The following is a 20,758-nucleotide window of genomic DNA, read 5'->3' on the forward strand; positions in this document are numbered from 1 at the left end:
GGAATAACTACCCCCTTGCAGGTTATGGAAGGCTATAGGTAATGTGCATAACATTATAGGTAACATTATTATTGTATTATAGGAACATGTATAGCGAGCTTGGCACAAGGTAAATTCTTAATAAACTATAGCTAATAATAACAATAGCTCTAATAAAAACATTTAAAAAATACTGCCAAGAGCAGAGACAGTGGAAGCAAGATGGCTACGACCACCTCAGTTTTTACCCTGGATTTCCATTCTTCATGGAATTCACATCTTACTTAACAAAGACTGACCTCAGTTTATCTCTTTTCTCTCACAACATAACATCTCCATGGCTTTACTTTAACATCTCAGGCTCTGCCTACGTCTGAACAAGTTACTTAACTTCTCACTGTACCAGTTACCACAGCTGTAAAATGGGGCTAATAACAGTATCTACCTCCTATGTTTGTGGTCAGAATAAATGAGTTTATCTGTGTAGAGCTTAGAATTATGTCTGATCGTGACACAGTATAAGAACTCAATGCTAGCTGTTGCCCCTATTATTTTAGTCATTGTGTGAAGGACTCTAAAAGCAGGATCAACCACCTGGATAAAAACTGCCCACCCATCATGTGAGTTAGCAAATTGAAAAAAGATTATGAAAACTCCTAAGGACAGCAGACAGCCCTTCAGACTAATGGCTGGAATATATGAGAAGATATCTCAAGGGCAGAATCAAAATTAGACTGCAGATTACAGATTATGACCAATTAACTGGTAATCCTCCGAGGGATCCACATGCTTCACTTCAAACAGAGTTTGTGAATGTCAATTTTAAAAGTCAAAGCCAAAAAAATTTTTTTTTAAGATAAAGAACAAAAAGACTGAAGCAAAGGGATACATGTTACCTTCTTTCTTTCTTTGAACATGTTGGTCTCCCCCTGCACCTTGCCATATTTCTAAATCCTTTCTCAAAGGTCAGAACAACAGTACAAACCCCACTGTGTCACTTCCCAACATACCCTTTAAAAAATTTGGCCACTGAGCAGAATTAATAAAGAAGGACTGTACCCATAAACCATCCAAGAAACAGCTACCCAACCAGAGCATTCCAATTTGCGAAGATAACATATAATCCTATTGCTCTGGGTGTGGCTCTGTGAACAGGAATGGAGAGGCTTGGATTCAAAGTGCTGTCTCCAGCATCTCAGAGATTAGACTGAGGACGTTAAGGGCGAAGAACAGGGCGCCCCTAACTGCTGTCTGTACTCCGAGCCCTCAAAAGCACCCACACTTCCTTGTACAGGGCCAGAAAATGAGGTAACAATTCAGTCAAGATCCTCTGGGTCTCCTGGAAAAACGGCAGGGATGAACTTGAAAAAGCCCATTTTACGGTGTGGAGTGAGGAACAAGAGGCATATTTTTTAATAGTCTTGTGTGGTTGCGGCTCGTTCTACAAGAGCAGTAACTTCAGCAGCCACTTCATTATATTTCTACTGTAAATGACAGAGGCCTGAACCAAGTCTGCACCAAAACACCCTCCAAAATTCAGTCGGGGTTAGGTCATCTGCAGTCTATTGACAACTGTTGAACTTGAAACCCCTAACAAGCATCTCAGCAACAGTATGTGTCCTGCCACTAATGAGGCTCTTTTTCCATGAATAATGAATAAGAACATCATGTCTGTTGCCAGGTACACAACATAAACAAAGCTCAACACAAGGGCCCTGGTATGGTGAGTTTGTCCATTTGCAACAAAGGAATTTTGCAAAGCATGAGCCAAGTTTTAGTGGAGGGTGGGACGGGCTGTTGTAACAAATAAAGTGAACATATGTTATCAGAATCTAATAAATCAGCGTTTGGTTGTTGTGGAACAGAGGCTGTGCAATGGGATAGATAAAGATGACAGAAAGCTCCAAATGAGTTCATTTCTCTATTTGACAATTGGTCTTATAACACAAAGCTGATGATTTCTGTAATGAACTGAGACCATTGTGAAAAGAGCCTTATGAGATCTGAGATATCGAAGGCTCTACCAGTTAGATCTTTTTTTTTTTTTTTCCCTTAAGCTTTGGTGTACCAGGTTGAGCATAGGTCAGCACTAGGGATGAGAAGACTGGACCCCTTGCTATGGCACTGATGGCTACAGGGTAGGATCTGGAAAAGGTGCATGGCCACATGAACCCAGTGTACAGGACTGGGTTCTTTTTATATCAAAAGGTCCTCTATGTATGAGCATTTTGCCTATAAGCTAGACTTATGGCTTAGATTCCCAAGGTCAGCCAAATAGTGAGATTCCAGCAAATAAACAGAGAACAAAAGTGAGCTGACATGAAGGCCAAACAGTCTTTATTTTGTTTACTATAAAGTACGCCACAAATACTTTTCTCTCTTTCTAAAATCAGTTCCATATTAGGTAGCATATATCTTGTTACACAGGGTGCCTGTGTTCACATAGTCAAGTAATGCCATCATTGGCTAAGGGCTTATAGTTTCCACTGATCTGAGCAAGAATTAACAATAAAACAAGACAAAAACAGTTTCCCAATGCCTTAGTTTCCTCAGCTGTAGGAGATAACAACTCCAACTTTCTTCAGAAATTCTTTATGAAGAATTGTGTTTAAATAAAATGGCTTGTTCTGTTTGTTTGATGAGTTCCTGGAAATTTTGGCCTTAACAGTTCTTTAAATGCACTGAAGATGCTTACTAAAAAAAAGAATATTTCATAAAGCAAAAAACGAGTATGTGACAAAAGTCATCACTCCCTAACATCCATTTTATAAGCAAACATGTTTATTTTGGGGAGAGAGTTAATTAAATATGGTAGGATGGCATTAAATTCTGCAGAGATTCCAGTAGCTGGGTCATAGCAGGTAATCATGTGGGCAATTCTTATGCAATTAATCAAATAGTGAATTCACAGACAACGGCAATATTAACAGAAGAGTTTTGAAATCTTTGAGATGTGTCAGTTTATTTTTCTGGTTTATTAAGAACAGGCAAAATGGAATAAGCTCACAGGTAAGTAACCTGGATGGTGAAGGGATTTCAAAGCCCATGAAGAGATAGGGGGTATTCTGCTAATGAGGAAAAGAACTGGGAAGAAGGGCATATTATTTTATCTTCAAATATACACGAGCTGTCACAAGGGCTGCAGCAAGGGCCATTCACTGTTCTATACTGCTTCAAAGGATCAACATGACCAACAGGTGTTGGTCCCAGTCACCCAAGGTGGGGTCGTAGCAGGAACTCGAAGAGTCAGGGCTGTCTTAACAGGATCTGTGTTGTCTGCAGAGGTTCTGAGTGATTCCTGACCATGTAGGCAATAGAGCAGAGCATGCAGAGCTCTTGTTGATGGGAAGAGGTCAAGGGGAACCTACTGGAGGGAGGGGAAAACAGGAATGTGGCACAGGCCACATGACATTTCTGCCCCTACTAAAATCAACCATTAAACTCTAAGATGTTAAAAAACACCATCATGAAACTGTAGGTGAAAACTCTAGAAGTGGATAGTTATCAAAGTGCTGTACTGTTTGAAATGATCTTTCCAATCTAATCACTGAAATACATCAAGAAAAGAAAACTCCTCAAATAGATAAAAAATACCCATAGACTCACCATCATACTTTGCTAAGACAGCCTGAACATCAGCATATGCTTGTAATTCCAGAAGGGCTTCTAGAAGGTTTTCATGGATGTTGAACATGCTCAGCAAGGGGAACTCCTTCATCAACTAGGAAAGAAGAAATCAAGCATATTTAATATATATTTCTTATTTTCTAAACATGTGAGTACTGAATTGTAATAGACTTATGATAAAAAAGTATAATTTTAGAAGTATAGATAATACTGACCTATAAGCATTCATACCAATTATTATTTTGTAAAGCATTAGATGCCCAAATCTTTTCCTGCTATTTTAGACAAATGGCAATTTGAGTTGGTGTGAACCTAAGGTGGAAGAAAACCCATAAGTAGAATGAAGTAGACGCTTAGCAGTGGTGCTCAGTAATGTTAGAATATGACAGATGCAAATTAGGGGAAGATTAACACTATCTCACAGGCATTAATAGTTTAACTTTGTAAAGAGCAGTTTGGATGAAAGCCAGAGAACAGAAAGGTAAGCAAGCAGGCACTACTCCTTGGAGCAGCTTGGTGACAAAGTTAAGGAGAAAAAGCAGGAAAATCATTAGATGGCTTTATGGGTTGAGGAAATGTGCAATTAGTGGTAGAGAGTAGTAGAAAGGAATGCTGTTCATGAGTCCCTGCGTGGTGGCATCAATAAAACAGGAGTCAAGATCATTTTCCAAAACTGAGGGAACAGGTGGCAGGGAGGAAGTTTAAAGATGGGGTTGACAATGTAGGACAGCCAGAATGAGATTTATAGGATTACTCCGGCCATCTTGAGGGCTTAACAAATTGGTGACCATGAATTCACAGAGGTTATATGCCAGTTATAACTGGCATCCTTATTAAGTTTTGGTTAACAGTGCTCACCAGCTCAGGTACAGTAGCAAAGATGTCAAATAGTGAGGTTGGGAGCCTGGGAAGAATGGATTAGATTCAGTAAAAAGTCACAGAGCAAGGAGAGTTGGCTAGAATTAGGAAAGAATGATTAAAGGAAAGGCCTAAAGGTTCTAGACATGATGGGGAGGAAGAGTGGTCCAAAGGGAGGTAAGGGATATAATACTGAACTTCACTAGAAAGCAAACAAAGGAGAAAGGACCAAGAATTTCAGAGTAAAATCTTACCTTGCAGAAAGATAACCAGGTTCTTTATACAGCAAAATCATATGCATATATGGTATGTATGTGTATATATGCACTGATGTATTTGTACGTGTATATATCCCTTATTTAATATTTTATATGGATAGCTGTTTTTCTATTCTAACACAATGCCCTCTTTTTTTGATGCCAACATCTTTAAAACAATTGTGCTGAGAGAAATAATACTCAAAAACTGGCTAATTCACTTTTAAGAAACCTCAGGATACGTTGCCTTGACTATCCACTTCTTCCTACATTAGAAAACATTTGCCATATTTTGTTTTTTAAAGGTCAAGAATCATTCAGCTTATCTCTAAAAAGAAATAATTTTCTGCAGTCCCAAAGAGCATCATATTACCAGTGAAGAACACCTATCAAAACGATTATGTGTTCAATAAGACTGCTTGAAGCCCCTGAGGCAGTCTGCAGTATTTTCACTGCGAGTAAAGGAAGTGAATGACACTATACCACACATTGTTGATATTCTGTAACCAATAAAAGTATTTCTTGTTCTGGTTCACTTTGATTCTGGTTGACATCAGTCTTTGATTTTTTCCCCCTCTTTCTAATTAGAGCTCATTAGAATTAAATCTCTCTGTCATTCAGCATTTGGCAACACAATAAAGACATTCTCTAAACTGCAACATTTAAACATTTGCCATTTTTGAACAATTCTTCAGGTAAAGTCAAACTTCAAGGACATAAGTCTTATCCTGTAATTTTAAAAATGTGATTGCAAATAGTAGCATGCTGTATCTTAGAAACTGAGAGGGGAGTCTCCCTAAGACACAGTGAGATCATGTGAGCAAACACAGGAGTCTCAGCCTGTTTCAACAGAACCTGAAGCAGCATGCTAGGTGTCTGGGCAGCAGCACTTTCACGGGAAGCCTCGACACCGTACACAGCATCCGAAAAAATAATCACCAATAATAGATTTTAAACATGGCAAATGGCAAACGATGGAGAAGTAATCAAAGTCATATGACAATTTGGAAATCTAGCTTTCCTCGTTTAACATAAACAAGGAAAAGCGAGCCTTCTGCCAGCTCCGGCTCACTGCAGCTATCACCTTGCCCTCCCCAGCCCCTCACAACAAGGGCTCTTAGGAAAAAGCCATGCACTCTCTGCTCCCTGGGCTCCCTTCCTTCCTCACTGGCTTCCAGACCACAGCTCCTTGGAATCTGCTCAGCCCACATCTACAGGTGACAGACTGTTCCTATGGATACTCTCCAGTCCCTTTCCCTGCTTGACCTCGGCAATGTCTGACAGTTTGATGACTTCTCCCTCTTAACTCTTGTCTCTCTTGACTTCCTCAACACCATTCTCTTCTGGATTTCTCCATACTTATCTCCTCACTCCTTCTCTAGTTTCCCCCTTGCCTCCTGTGTAGCACTAAGTAGTTTCCCCAGTTATGTCCAGTACTCTTCTCAAACACCAGGACTACTCTTGTGTCCAGGATCTTGATACCAGCACCGCTGGAAGAAGGCTCCCATGGCCTCACATCCTGCTCTGACCTCTCTCCTAAGCTATTAAATCCATTTATAAGCTATCTCCCTGACAGTTTTACTTACCTGATGCATCTAATACTGGGCTCATAAATTCTTCTTCCCCAAACCAACCCTTTAAACCTGTTCTTCTTTGTTGACCAGGTAGGTATTCCTCTCTCAGAGAAAAGAACCATTAACCCATTACTCTCTTTACCCTACCAACTACAGCCACCTTAGAATCCCTGAACTACTATGTGCAAAATGCTGATAGCTTTCAGCAAGTTCCTAGAAAGTTGTTATACAAACAAACAGCAAACAAGCAAACACCTTAAGAATCTTACCATGTGCTCTTTTCTCTGACCTTGCCGCCAATACCTTAGTTTAGACCCTTATATTATATATGGCCTAAACTGCTCAAATAGCATCTTTTATGTCCTTGGCTCTCTGGATGATTTCTTTCCAATCCACCCTTCACACTGCTGTCATAACAGCTTTTCAAATATACACACTTAAGTCCATCACACTCCTGCTTAAGAGGCAACCACTGACATGCCCCAAGGAACTGGACAGATGTGGACACATATTTACAAACAAGGCTATTTATCACAACATTATTTATAATACTGAAAAATGCAAGCAGCTTAAAATTTAACCCTTTATGAGGCATTCAAGTAGAATAAGACACAGTCATCTTTTATGCTATTAAATGTCAACATTAGAGGTTAAATTCTCAAATAATTTTTTTAAATTTTCTTTAATGTTTTATTTATTTTTGAGAGAGAGATAGAGACAGTGTGAGCAGGGGAGGGTCAGAGAGAGAGGGAGACACAGAATTCGAAACAGGCTCCAGGCTCTGAGCTGGAGGCACAGAGCCTGACGCGGGGCTTGAACCCACCAACCATGAGATCATGACCTGAGCTGAAGTCAGACGCTTAACCGACTGAGCCACTCAGGTGCCCCAATTCTCAAATAATTTTTGATGACATGACCCAGGAAATGCTGACACACAATGTTACAGTAGAAAAAGCAGGATACAAACTATATTTTGCAATAAGATCATGCTTTTCTTCTCTACCTATGCATACACAGAACCACACTTGGTTAAAAATACACCAAAACATTTTAACAACTGTTATTTATGGTTAGTGAGATTAAAGACAATTTTTATTTCTACCTTCATATTTTCCATATATTCTCATAGACTTAAAAGGAGTATATGTACATTCTATAAATTCTGGAGGAAAAACTATTATTTTTAAAATATTTTCATTTATTTTTGAGACAGCACAAGCAGGGGAGGGGCAGAGAAGGGAGACAGAGGTTCTGAAGTAGGCTTTGTGCTAAAAGCAGCAAGCCTGATGTGGGGCTTGAATTCAGAAATCATGAGATAATGACCTGAGATGAAGTCAGATGCTCAACCAATTAAGCCACCCACATGTCCCCAGGAAAAATGATTTCTAAGAGTACTGACTTCTCTGTTAAAAACTGAATGAAATCTTGCCATTTGCAACAACATAGATGTATCTAGAGAGTATAACGCTAAGTGAAATAAGTCAGTCAGAGAAAGACAAATACCATATGATTTCACTCATATCTTGAATTTAAGAAACGAAACAAATGAACAATGGAAAAAAGAGACAAACCAAAAACAGACTTTTAACTACAGAGAACAAATTGATGGTTACCAGAGGGAAAGTGGGGAGGGAAATGGGTGAAATAGATGAAGGGATTTGGGATGAACACTGGGTGTCATATGTAAGAAATGAATCACTGGGTTCTACTCCTGAAGCCATGACAGCACTGTATGTTGACTAACTTGAATATGTTAACTAACTTGAATTTAAATTAAAAAAAAAAAAGACTACACTTACCACAGTGAAGACTGAGTAATGTATAGAATTGCTGAATCTCTAAATTGTACACCTGAAACTAACTTAACACTGTATATTAATTATGTTGGAATTAAAATTTTAAAAATAAATTGGAGAAGAAAATGCAAAAAAAATATTGACTTCTAATATCAAACACACACACACACACACACACACACACACACACACAAACACACGTAAACTCACTCTAAACATGAGCAGAGAACATGAACAGAAATTGTCCAAAGAAGACATACAGAGAGCCAACAGGCACACAGAAAGATGTTCAACATCACTAATCATCACGGAAATGAAAATCAAGACCACCATGAGATATCACCTCATACCTGTCAGATCAGCTATTATCAAAATGACAAAAACCACATGTTTTAGGGAAGATGTGGTAAAAATGGAACCTTTGTGCTCTGTTGGGAGGAATATAAATTGGTGTAACCACTTTGGAAAACAGTATGGAAAAAAATAAAAATAGACTTACCATACCCTCCCGCAATTCTACTTCTGGGTATTTATCTGAAGAAGATGAAAATACCAATCCAAAGTTCATTGCAGCATTGGTTATAATAGCAAAGGTATGGAAGCAACCTAGTGTGCATCATTAAATGAATGGAAAAAGATGTGGTTGAGGCACCTGGGTGGCTCAGTTAGTTGAGTGTCCAACTTAGGCTCAGGTCATGATCTCATAGTTTGTGGGTTTGAACTCTGTGTCAGGCTCTGTACTGACAGTGTGAAGCCTGCTTGAGGTCATCTCTCGCTCCTCTCTCTCTCTGCCCCTCCCCCACTAGTGCTTTCTCTCTCTCTCTCAAAATAAATAAATGCACTTAAAAATCTGTGGGATTACATGCAATGGAATATTACTCAGCCATAAAAAGAATGAAATCCTACCATTTGCAATAACATGGATGGACTTAGAGAATATTATGATAAGTGAAATAAGTAAGTCAGAGAAATACAAATACTCCATGATCTCATTTATGTGTGGAATCTAAAAAAAAAACAAACAAACGAATGAACAAAACAAAATAGAAACAGACTCATAGATACAGGAAAAAACCTGTTGGTTACCAGAGCGGGGAAAGGTTGAGGCTGAGGAAAAGGGGTAGGGGATTAAGAGTAGAAACCTCCGGTTATAAAATAAATAAGTCATGGGGATGTAATGTACAGCATAGGAAGTAGAGTCAATAATACTGTGATAGCTTTGATGACAGAGTGTAACTAGACTTACCATGAGGATTATTTCATTCAGTATAAAAAAACTGAATCACTATAATATACACCTGAGACTAACAAGATATTATATGTCATTTGTGCTTCAATTAAAAATACATTGGCTTCTCATCAAATTCAGAATATAAAATCCTTAGCATGGCATACACAGCTCCTCATGACCAGTCTCTCTGATCATGAACAGCTCACCATGAACAGCTTTTAGTTCCTTAAATAGGTCACATTCTTTCTCATTTCTGTCTCCATGCTCCCTCTCTCTGGAGTGCTCTCCCTTCTGCCTACTGATCAATCTGGATAGTTTCTCAACTTCCAGGAACTATCACCTGCCTTTGACTCTTCGCCGCTTATCTCCCAGGTTAAGCACTTCTGCCCCCAAATTCCAGGATCCTTGTCACAATTATCTACTGGTCTATCTTCCCCATGAGCTAGGAAAGAGTGTAAGAGTAGAAATTTTGGCTTATCACTAAATTCTTGGTTATTGACTGGTCCATCATAGGTGTTCCATATATATTTCATGAATGAAATGCTTTCTAAACGTTTTTAACAGTTATCTCTACCTTTGGTGTACATATTATACGTGTACTGCAACAGGTCTACTTCAGGCCCTTGGATTACTTATCCCTAAACGTGTTCCTCCACCATCAAATATCTTCCAGTGACTTTATCTACACCTTAGAAAAGGTATAGTTAGAACTCAGAAGCTTTGACTCAATATAATGAAGAACACTCTTAGAGCTGTCTGAAAATAGAATAGATGGCCTAGAGAAGTCTTCTGGAGCTGCAGACAGAGGCCAGCCACTGGACAGAGATGCTCAAGAAAAGACCCAAGACCTTTCAAATCTTGTAATTCCAAAGAAAAAAGTCCCCAGCTCCTAAGTATAACTTTCAGACCCTGCCTCAGCTCCGTGCCAGATACATCTTGCTTTTCTGTCTTCCACAGGGTTAAAGTCTAGCCTTGTCAGATGAGACTATTACACACCATTCCCAGCATTCTTTCTACAGTTAGTAGCCACTGTGTTTTTGCTCAGTGTTCTCAGCACCTGGAATACCTTTTCCTGTCATTTACAAGGCAGCGTGTCAAAATCACCCCACCCTCCAAAATCCAGATCAAATGCCACCTCCTAAAGTCACAGCATCATAGAAAGTGAGAGCCAGAAGAGCCCATGGAGATCATCCAAACACTCTCCTCAGTTTACAGATGAGTTCCCTCCCACCCCTGCCCCACCAAAAAACAATGAGGGCTGCAAATTTAAGTGATTCAGCCAAACTTAGTGCTGCGACTATGATTCAAACCCAGTCATCAGTACTGATTCCAAATTCCAACACATCAGAACCCCAGTCTCTGGCCTGCCAAGTCCAGGACCACTACACCATTTTGCTTAAGCTTCTCCGCTACGACACTTACCTACCTGTTTTGTTCTGTATTTACATAAATATATGAAGATAGCTGTATTACACAGGAAAGAGCCCCATATGTGGAGTTATTCCTGAATTTAAAACTCACTTCTACCACTTACTACCCAACTGACATTGCACAAACTACTTACCCTCTCTGAGCCTTGGTTTCCTCATCTCCTGGTTCTAGGCTCATGTGGCATTTTCTCAGACTTTGTCCACCACTCCATCTAATGTTCTCATCCCACTCACATCACCATTTGCTACTGACTCTATCACCCTCTAAAATCATCTCATTTATAAATAGATTGATAATGGGTAACACTATTATTACAGGGGTTAGTAGATTCTTTTCTTAAAAAGCCAAAAAGTAAATATTTTGGGCCTTGTGAGCCATCTTGTCTCTTTTGCAACGACTCAACTCTGACATTGTAGCATGAGAGCAGCAGTAAGCAGTTACTTACAAAACCAGGCAGGAGGCTACATCTGACCCTCAGGCTCTAATATGCAAACTCCTGGTTAACAGGAATAAATTAGAAAAAGTAAAAGGTCTTCATAAGAAGAGTTTCATAGTGATATTACATTTGAAAAATGTAACATCTCTTAGACACAACTGATTCGGCAGACTGTAATAAGATAATAGATGAAAAAGGCCTACCCTACAACCCAATATTTCTGCTTCCAGATCTGCTCCCTAAAAATCATTCACATGAGTTTCTGCGCAGTTACATCCTATTCACACAGGATGGGAGCACTGTCATAAATGGTGGAATGGATAGGTCAAGTGGTGTATATGCACATGACAGAATGCTTTCAATGGGCAAAAGGAGTAAATTAAGCCTACTATATCTCAATGTAGAAAAATATCAAGCAATTTTAAGAAATACTCTGTAGAGAAATATGCTGTAGAATAGAATTTAATTAAATATTTAAATGCATACAATTCTACATTTCATATATATGGGTATGCATTATGGAGATGTATAGAAAGGAAACTGAAAAAGATGCTGGTGCCTCAGGGGAGGTAAATGGTGTGAGTGGTGGTCACAGGACAGCTACAGCCTTATATTGTTCTATTTCTTTCAGAAAAGAAGGTGAACAAAGACAACAAAATTTTTTTAATGTTCATTTATTTTTGAGGGGGTGGGAAAGGGGCAGACAGAGAGAAAGACAGAGAATCCAAAGCCTGCTCTGTGCTGACAGCAGAGCTGTAAGATCATGAACTGGCCTAAGTCAGACACTTCACTCACTGAGCCACTCAAGTGGCAAAGATAACAGAATTTTTAACCAATGTATTACTATTTATTATTACTTAAAATTAATTCTGGGTAGGGATGCTGTTTTTATTATTGGCTCCGTGTGTATATGTGTGTATGTGTATACACACATATATTTTAAAGTTGCTTCCTCAAACACAGGAAATTCATTAGCTGTCTTTTTCATTTGTAATTCCTCAAGTTATGAACAGTCTAAGTTTCATCAGTTAGACTTTGTTTTCTATTTTCACATTGTCTTTTGAAGCACAATTACTTCTCCTTGGGCATGACTCTACAGTACCTTAAAGTATTGACATCTGAAAAAACAACATTTAGAGAATTTTCTCAAAAAATAATGTGATCTAATAGATTTTAATACACTGTACTTGAGTCCTATAATGCTATCAAGATAATAATCCAACTTCAGATGAACCACAGTTTAGAATCCCACTTCTGAATTCTCCTCCACCTGAATTCCAAAGTAGGTCCACTGACAGATGTGGTGTGAAGAATATTATTTCACCTTGAAAGATGCTTCAGAGTTAAATGGACTGTAAGGTAAGTTACTTGCCTCTCTAACCTTTAGCACTAGGGCTAGGGGTGGGCTTAGACTTAGATGAGACTCCTTTATAAGAAAACTCTTTTGTCATAAAAGTTCCTCTTGGTTCTTCTCTAGAACCACAAAGCTCCCATGGCACATTGTTTTTAAAATAAAAGAGAAGGCATTGGACATAGCAGTGGGGCTGCTGGAAAGGGTTCATCACAGGAAAGATGGCACATTACAGTTACCATTGACTTTGGAATCAGTTAGGTCTGGGTTCCCATCCAGGGACAGTGGAGCTTCTGAGCACCAAGTGAGCTGATTTTTCTCATCCTGCAAGAGCAGGATTACACCTGGCTCACAGTGCACCCAGCTTGACAAATGGGAGCCGTTATCCTTGCGTAATGTTTATCAGGTATACTGCATTTTCAAAGTGCTGTCTGTTTGTTTTGCTATGAGTGACTAGCTTTGGTGTTGGTTTTAGTTGTCTAATATAGCATATATCAATTTATTTCTTCATTTTAAAATAGTGTACAAAAAATGGTTTGGTGGTATAAGTAGCCTTTCTATTAAGAAACTTGAAGAATGAAGGTATATGATAAATACAAAGGCCTGTTTTCTATAAGCTAAGTCATTCTAAATAAATCTTTAAACTCACTCACTATCTAGCATAGCTCTGTTTATTTACTTCCAGGTATCTTCTCCATGCTGGTAATTGCTTTCTCCTGGAAGTCAGAAATTTATATGCCCTGTTTTGCCCAAATATTGCAGCTCACATGCAATGAAAACACCAACTCTCCTATGACTCTTCTAATACCTATGGGGAAGAACATGGGATGGGCCAAGGATAGAATTTCAGTTTCAATTTTACATCATCTGGTTATTGTCAGTTCAAGTTTATTTCAGTGGAAGAATCTGAGGCACTTCTGAGGTTAACATTTATGAGCTCAAATAGGGGGAAAAAAGGAGAGTTAATTCACTGGATTTGAAATACTCTACGGACATAATTTAGAACTACAGTCTGTATGCTTTTTCTCAGCTGACTTACAGGATGAAAACAACAGTTTAAACCTTTCAAGTTTGATTTGTATCTATTTAAACATTTTATTAGTTTAGCTATCCATGCATTGTTCTATGAGTGAGAAAAGCAATGTGAAAATTCTTACATATTTTAAGACAGAGGTAATTAAAAGAGATCCTCAACCAGATTCCTACTGAGGTCAATGCAAGCTTGGCTTAATTAAAGTTTATAGAATTTGGCCTGTATTATATTCAAACAGCAGATACTATTTTGTTATATTTGCAAGTTTGACATTATTTAATTATAGTTTCAAATAAAGGCATAAACAGAAAATAGAAAAGACACTCTGTATTGCATGGTTATTACTTTGTCAGTGACTTTTACTGATACTAAGGGCCATGAAAGGAAAGAAGGAATTGTTTACCAGAGTCCTGGGAGCTTCATGAGAGTCCCATTTACACAGACCACTATAAAATGCAGCTGTCTGAGGCTTAAACATACATGTATAAAAATGTCATTTTCAGAGCTAATCTAAAGGAAAATATTAAGGTGCATCTATTGAAAAATGACATGATCAACACATGACCTGTCTGGACAATTAAATCTCCAGGTAACTAGTTCTTCATGGAACTGAGCATATGATGCAAATATACCCACCACTGATGACTGAAGAGGGAAATAACAGTTGTAGGCATGACCGCAAAGCATCAATGACAGTTCTATAAGGATTCAAAGGGCTGTAAAGTTACCTAAATAATTATCTATCCTTCTCATCAAAAATTACACTCCACACATTCCAGGAAGTGAAATCTTCCTTAAATTTTCTAGTGAACAAGACAAGCTTTACGTTTATACAGATCCTAACAAAAATACTTTCAGTATAAAATGCTCTCTTCTATTGGTTCCTCAATCAGATAAGGGTAAAACAAGCATGGTCAGAATTTAGGAATCTTCTTCAAGAAGATTCTCTTCTTGGGGGTGCCTGGGTTGCTCAGTTGTTTAAGCATCTGACTTCAGCTCAGGTCATGATCTCATGGTTCGTAGGTTCTAGTTCTATCAGCACGAGCCCCACTTTGGGTAAGCTCAAGTCCCACAACCAGTGAATATGAGCCCCACTTTGGGTGAGCCTCACTTCTCTCTCTCTCCCCCCCCCCACCCCTCTTGGGATTCTCTCTCTGCCCCTGATTCACTTGTGTCCTCTCTCTCTCAAAAAATAAATAAATAAATAAATAAAAGCAAGGGTCTAATAGTACCACTGTATTATCTGTTATCACGTATATGTAAAATGTCCCTACTTTAAACTTATAGCAAACTGTAGTTTCAAGAACTGAAAGGGTGAAGTTGGAGACAAGGGCAAAGAAAAAGTCAACCTCATCCTGTTTTGGGGAAAAGAATGATTTGTACCCTCCTCAAAACTGACAGGTAACACTTTGAGTAAAGCATTTTCTTTATCATCTTAAACAGCTTCAAATAGGGCTGTGCCCTGGCCTTGAGATCATGAACAAATCTGAACAATGTGATGCATATTTCAAATGGCTTGGAAGCAGGCCCGGTAACGGAAAACGGGATGATAAGCATCCTTCCCTCTGTGATGACATGGCATTGCTCTCCTGTTCCAGGAGTGGCCTCAATGAGCAACTTAACATACCGGCCAACAATTACTGTCAGAAAAGCCTCTTTATGCCAAAACCACAATAACTACATTTGGCACACACCCTTCCACGTTCACATGGGTAATGGTAAATAACTCTATTCAGGAGATTAACTCATTTGGTTATCCGGGGCACAGCTAACAAATACTCATCCTGGCAGGCATCTCACAACATGGTCATGCTGAAAGTTAAGTAGTAGAGAAGATTCTTTTATAAAGCAACAGGCGGAAGGTCAGTACCTCAACCTTTGACATTAATCCCCACACTGCTCCGTCATCACTTTGCCTTCCAGTGTTCCTTTTCCTCCCAGGTCTTCCCACTCTACCCTGCTGTAGCCTGAGTCCCTGATATACAAATTCCTCGATGTATCCATGAACCGTTTACGCAGCACAAGCCTGAGCTCACTACTCCTGTTTCGGCTGTTAATTTCCCCACAAAACTTGTGTCTAGCAGGAAGGATGTGAGGCTGGCTTCTCCGCATTCCTCAAGGCACATCTAACCATTACTGCTTGGTCCTGCCCTTGGGCAGCAGTTCTTATTCCCCTGAAGCTCATGCCATGATGTTCCAGCACTTGTCGCCATCCTTCAGTAATGTTTTCTACCAAGTATCAGACCCTCATACACTGAAGATTTGGGCACCTGGCTGCATATTCTTACTTTTAACCTCAAGCCCTAGCCTCAGTGGAGATTGTTACAGTCCATGTAAAAATCCCATGTACTATCCTAGACTCTCAACTGTTTTACTATTTCAATCCCTCCATTGCGTTAGGTTAATCCAAGGTTACCTAGCTAAATTCTAGACCTTGACATCTAGATGTACATGCCTCATATAAATTATGCAACTCTGACCATAATGTACTGATCTCCAGATACCTCATAGAGCTGCTCATACCAAACTTCCTCTTTAATTTTACTAAGACCACCAGTGACTTATCCTATTCACTTATTGTCTACGCTTATCTTTCTCAGGCCACACCTACTACTCTTTAATTTCTTCTTCTTTTAGCTTCCCTGATAGCACACTCTCTTGGTTTTCCTCCTCCCTTTCCCGATGCTCCACTGGATGTTTCTCCTCTACCTAGCCTTTCCGTGTTAAAAGACCACGAAGGTCACTTCTTAGCCTTCTTTCTTCTCTGTCTACATCTCTATATGCATGATCACACTCAATACTATGGCTTTAAATCCGAATTCTCACACTTCTAACCTCTGAGTTCCAGACACATATTCAATTGTTGTCATGATATTTCCACCTGGAGGTAAATTTAACATGCCCAAAAAGAACCTCTGCTCTACCTCTAACATGTTTCTCCCCCAGTTTTCTTCCTCTCTGACCATCACCAAACTGCTCAGGCTAAAAACCCACAGACTCATGAGTATCACATTCTTTGAGAAAACGATTTTTTTCTTTCCACGTCCAATCTGTTCAGCAATTTATTTTTCAGTTAGTTACTGAGAAGTGACTATGCACCAGGCACTGTTCTATTTGGATACAGTAGTAAACAGATACAAAATTTTTACTTTCCTGAAAGTGACACTCTAGTGGAGGCAGAAAATAAGCATAAAATAGAGAGAGAGATGATATATATGGCAATATATATCACCATAAGGTAGTAATAAGTTCTAAGGAGATAAATAAGACAGGGAAGGGGGCTAGAAAAAGCTGGCATGGCAAGAAGAAGTAATTTTAAATACAGAAATCAGGGAAGGCAGGGCAGGAAAGGTGGGAAGGTAACAGTTAAGAAAAAACTGAAACAGGTGAGGGAGTAAGTCATGAGAGTGTCTTGAAAAGGAGCATTCCTGGGGAAGATTACAGCAAAGATCCTGAGGTGAGAATGAGTCGGGCATGTTCAACAAACAGCAAGAAGCTAGTGTGGCTGGAGCAAAGTGAACTGAGAACAGAAATGAGGGCTAAGTTATGTAGGGCCTTGTAGACCACTTTTAGGGTTTAAATTCTGACAGAAGAGACTAATGAAGGGTTTGAAGCCAAAGAATGACATGGTCTACTTTATGTCTTACTGGCTCATTCTAGCTGCTCTGTGGAGAGTAGATGCAAGGAGACAAGAGTGAAATCAGGGAGCCAGTTGGAAGGCTAATATGGTCCAAGTGTGAGATAATGATGGTTTAGACTAGGGATGACTATGGACACAGTAAGAAGTGGTAGGATTCTAAATGTATTTTAAAGGTAGAGCCAATAAAATTTGCCATTAGTCAAATCCTGTGGATTCTATGTCCAAATATATCTCAAAATTGTCCACTTCTCCATGGCCACCCCTAATTCTAAACCATCATCAGCTCTTGCCTTATAGTATAAGTTATTATAACTTACCTGGACTCCCTGCTCCCACCCTCACCCTCCGTTTTCAGCAATGTACCCAATAATTTAATAAAAACATAAGTGAGATTATATCCCTCCTCTGTTTTACATATGTTAATGGATTCCCACTGCACTTACAAGAAATCTAAACTCCTTACTATTTCTTGAAAAGCCCTAAATGACAAAGCTGCCTGCCTTTTCAAGTTCGTCTCATTCCAACCTTCCCTTCACTCACCCTGAACTCCTTTTCTTTCTTCTTCTTCTTCTTTTTTTAGTATGTACATATGTATATATGTATGATTTTGAGAGAGAGAGGTAGAGAGTAAGCAAGGGAGGGGCAGAGATAGAGGAGAGAGAAAGAATCCCAAGCAGCCTGTCAGTGCAGAGCTCAGTGTGGGACTCAATCTCATGAACTGTGAGATCATGACCTAAGCTGAAATCAAGAGGTGGATGCTCAACCTACTGAGCCACCTAGACACCCCAACTCCTTTTCATTATTACCAAATTCTTTCCAAACTCAAGGTCTCTGAATTAGCTCTTCCTCTGCAACATCTTCCTCTGAAGCCCCTCCCAGTTACCCTCTTTCACAGCAGCCTTTCTAACACACTGCAGTCTGTAATTGTCTTTATGGACCATGTCCCCTCTCTTATAACTGTTCCATTACAGCTGTAATTGTTGGCTCTCTTGTTCTCCACTATGCTCCACTGTGTACTTAATGCTCAGAACTGGGTTTAGCACCTTGCAGGCCCTCCATAGGCACTTGTTTTTAGAAACAAGGAATCCATCATCCCTTCTTACCTTCCTCCCCCCACTCCCCTCTCCCACCTAGAATCCAAGGCTCATCATCTTACCACTTCTTTGGCAATCCCTCAAGTTCCTGACTTCCTTGTCTGTCCATTTCACTCACCCAGTAATACCTGACATTGAATCAACCCAGATGATTACCAATTCTGCCCCAACATTCAAGCCAAAGAACACAACTGGAGGAACAACTAGTTGGAGGAACAACTAAAATATAATAATCTCAAACTTCAGAGGGCCTGAACCTGCTCAGTAAACCTCTAGTAAATTTCCCTGGTCACCTCTCTCCCCCATTCTACCACTCCCCACACATTCTTAACCCACATCCTCACAATTCACTCAGAAGAGCATCTTGTCATCTAATTTAATCAAGAACACAGGAGTCAATAGGAAGGACCCCTTTCCATTCTTCAGTCCTATCTTTCTACTACAATCCCCACCTGCATCCAGATCTATCTGTGTATCCTTGTGTAACTATCTGTGTAATACCTTCCCTCCTGTTCTCCAGTATTCATCACTGCACACTCCTCAGGACTTCATTCTATCAATGATGCCCTCTCTTTTATACAGATGTTCAACTGTTCCCTTCTCGGTATTTTCCATCAACATCTGAATGTGCTCTTGTCTTCTGCTGCTTACATGTTCCCTTCTAGGTACAACTTCCTCTTTCTTTTCCTTTTATTTATAAGCTTATTGAAGGAGCCATCTCCAGGAGACACATTACCTCACAACCAGGAGACAATGCAATGCAATTTATTATAAACCTTTACATCCCACTGATCTTGCTTTAGCCAAATTACCAACCACCTTTTTGAAGTAAAACATAACATATATTTTCTCCATGATAAATATTTATTGAATATGTAATGTGTGACAAGTACTGTGCTAAGGATTGTTCTGATCTCATATTCTTTTTCCTTTCTTTCTATGGTTTTCATAATACAATATTCTCCTAGATTTTCTATCTACTACACTCGTCACTTCTTTGCAAGTCTCCTTTGATCAACCTATTCTGCATTTCCCTCCAATTTTTTTGTTTGTTTGTTTTCCTTTAAATTTTATTCACTCTTCCCTGGATGACCTCATCCTCATTTATGGTCTTAATCACCTTCTATGCTGATGATTCTCAGAACTTCCTCCAGCTCAAGTCTCTCTCTGATGCTCAAGGCCTATATATCCTACCACCTAGTAGGTATTTCCATTTTGATGACCCACAGGCACTGTGAAAGTAGCATATCTAAATTCTTCCTCTTTCCCAAACCAGGTACTATGGTACAATCTCAATCCCCATAATGGCACCATTGCCTCCCCAGTTTCCCAAGCTAGAAGTTCAGAAATCATCCATGATTTCTCCTGCATGTTCTCTCCCTCACATAACAACCAATGCCCTAAAAGTAAAAACAAAAACAACAGAAATTCATCCAGTAATCCTCCAATTTCTTTATGTGTGTTTCCAGTGATCATCTCTCTATTCGCCCTAGAAGTCAACAACTTCACTGGCTCCTGGTCACAGAAGCAGCCCAACCAAACCAAAGGAGACTCATATCAGTGCTTCCTGCAAATCTCACAGAAGAAAAGAGCTGCATACAAATTTCTCTGGTGTGAATCTAGAGAGGGGACAGTCATAGACTCAGTTAAGTGTATCACTGGGAAGAAGATGATAGATATTGGTAAGCTTAAGTAATCAAGAAACATAAACATAAGTATGGATCTTAAGTAAGTAGAGACCACAAAAAGAATGAAATAAAATTTTTAAATGATTAGCCAGCAGGTCTATTCAGTGGAAGAAAGGAAGAGGGGAAGTATGATAGATACAAAAGATGAAAAACAGCAAAAATGACTCCAAACAAAATAATGACAATGAACTCAAATAGGAAAAATATACCAACTGAAAGTACAAAACTCTACAACTAATAAAGACAATATTTGGTAAAAATTCTATAGATCCCAACTGGCCCATCAAAAAGTAACAGAAAATAAGATTTGGAACTAAATATATTAGGCAAATATGAATCCATTTAAGCTAGAGCATTCCATTTTAATAGAAGGTAAAAAAAAAACAAGGAAAGAAAAAAAGACATAAAGGAGGGTGTTATATACTCTTAATGATGTATCAGTAAGACAGAATAATCATCAACATATATGCATCTAACAATACAGGCTCAAAATATATGAGCAACAATTAATGAAGCATGGAGAAAAAGCAAATAAATAAAAAATTGGTGAATATTCTCTCATATTCCTCTCTGAAACTCAGAGAGGAAGCAGACAAAATAAGTTAAGATACAGAAGAATAACAGGGTTAATAAGATCAAATTAGTTTACATGTATAGACTTTTATAATCAATGGCGAACATATTCCCTTCAAACACAGATATAACAATTACAAAAACTATGTAGGAGGCCTTAAAACAAGCATCCTAAATTCTCCCCCAAATC

At 39.0% G+C, this 20,758-nt stretch overlaps 1 protein-coding gene across 4 annotated transcripts in view; it reads right to left on the reverse strand.

Annotated features, from left to right (window-relative positions):
• The window catches only part of ST7 (suppression of tumorigenicity 7), a 109,857-nt gene that overhangs the window by 48,351 nt on the left and 40,748 nt on the right, over window positions 1–20,758 (reverse strand). For all 4 annotated transcript variants that reach the window (XM_039222880.1, XM_039222879.1, XM_039222881.1 and 1 more), the window contains one exon: window positions 3,586–3,700. In XM_039222880.1, coding sequence (XP_039078811.1) covers window positions 3,586–3,700 — 115 coding nt within the window. The remainder of the gene's footprint in view (window positions 1–3,585; window positions 3,701–20,758) is intronic.

This window comes from Hyaena hyaena, unplaced genomic scaffold (assembly GCF_003009895.1).
Source record: "Hyaena hyaena isolate Hyena2069 unplaced genomic scaffold, ASM300989v1 scaffold_1206, whole genome shotgun sequence".
In the NCBI taxonomy this organism is placed as follows: Eukaryota; Metazoa; Chordata; class Mammalia; order Carnivora; family Hyaenidae; genus Hyaena; species Hyaena hyaena.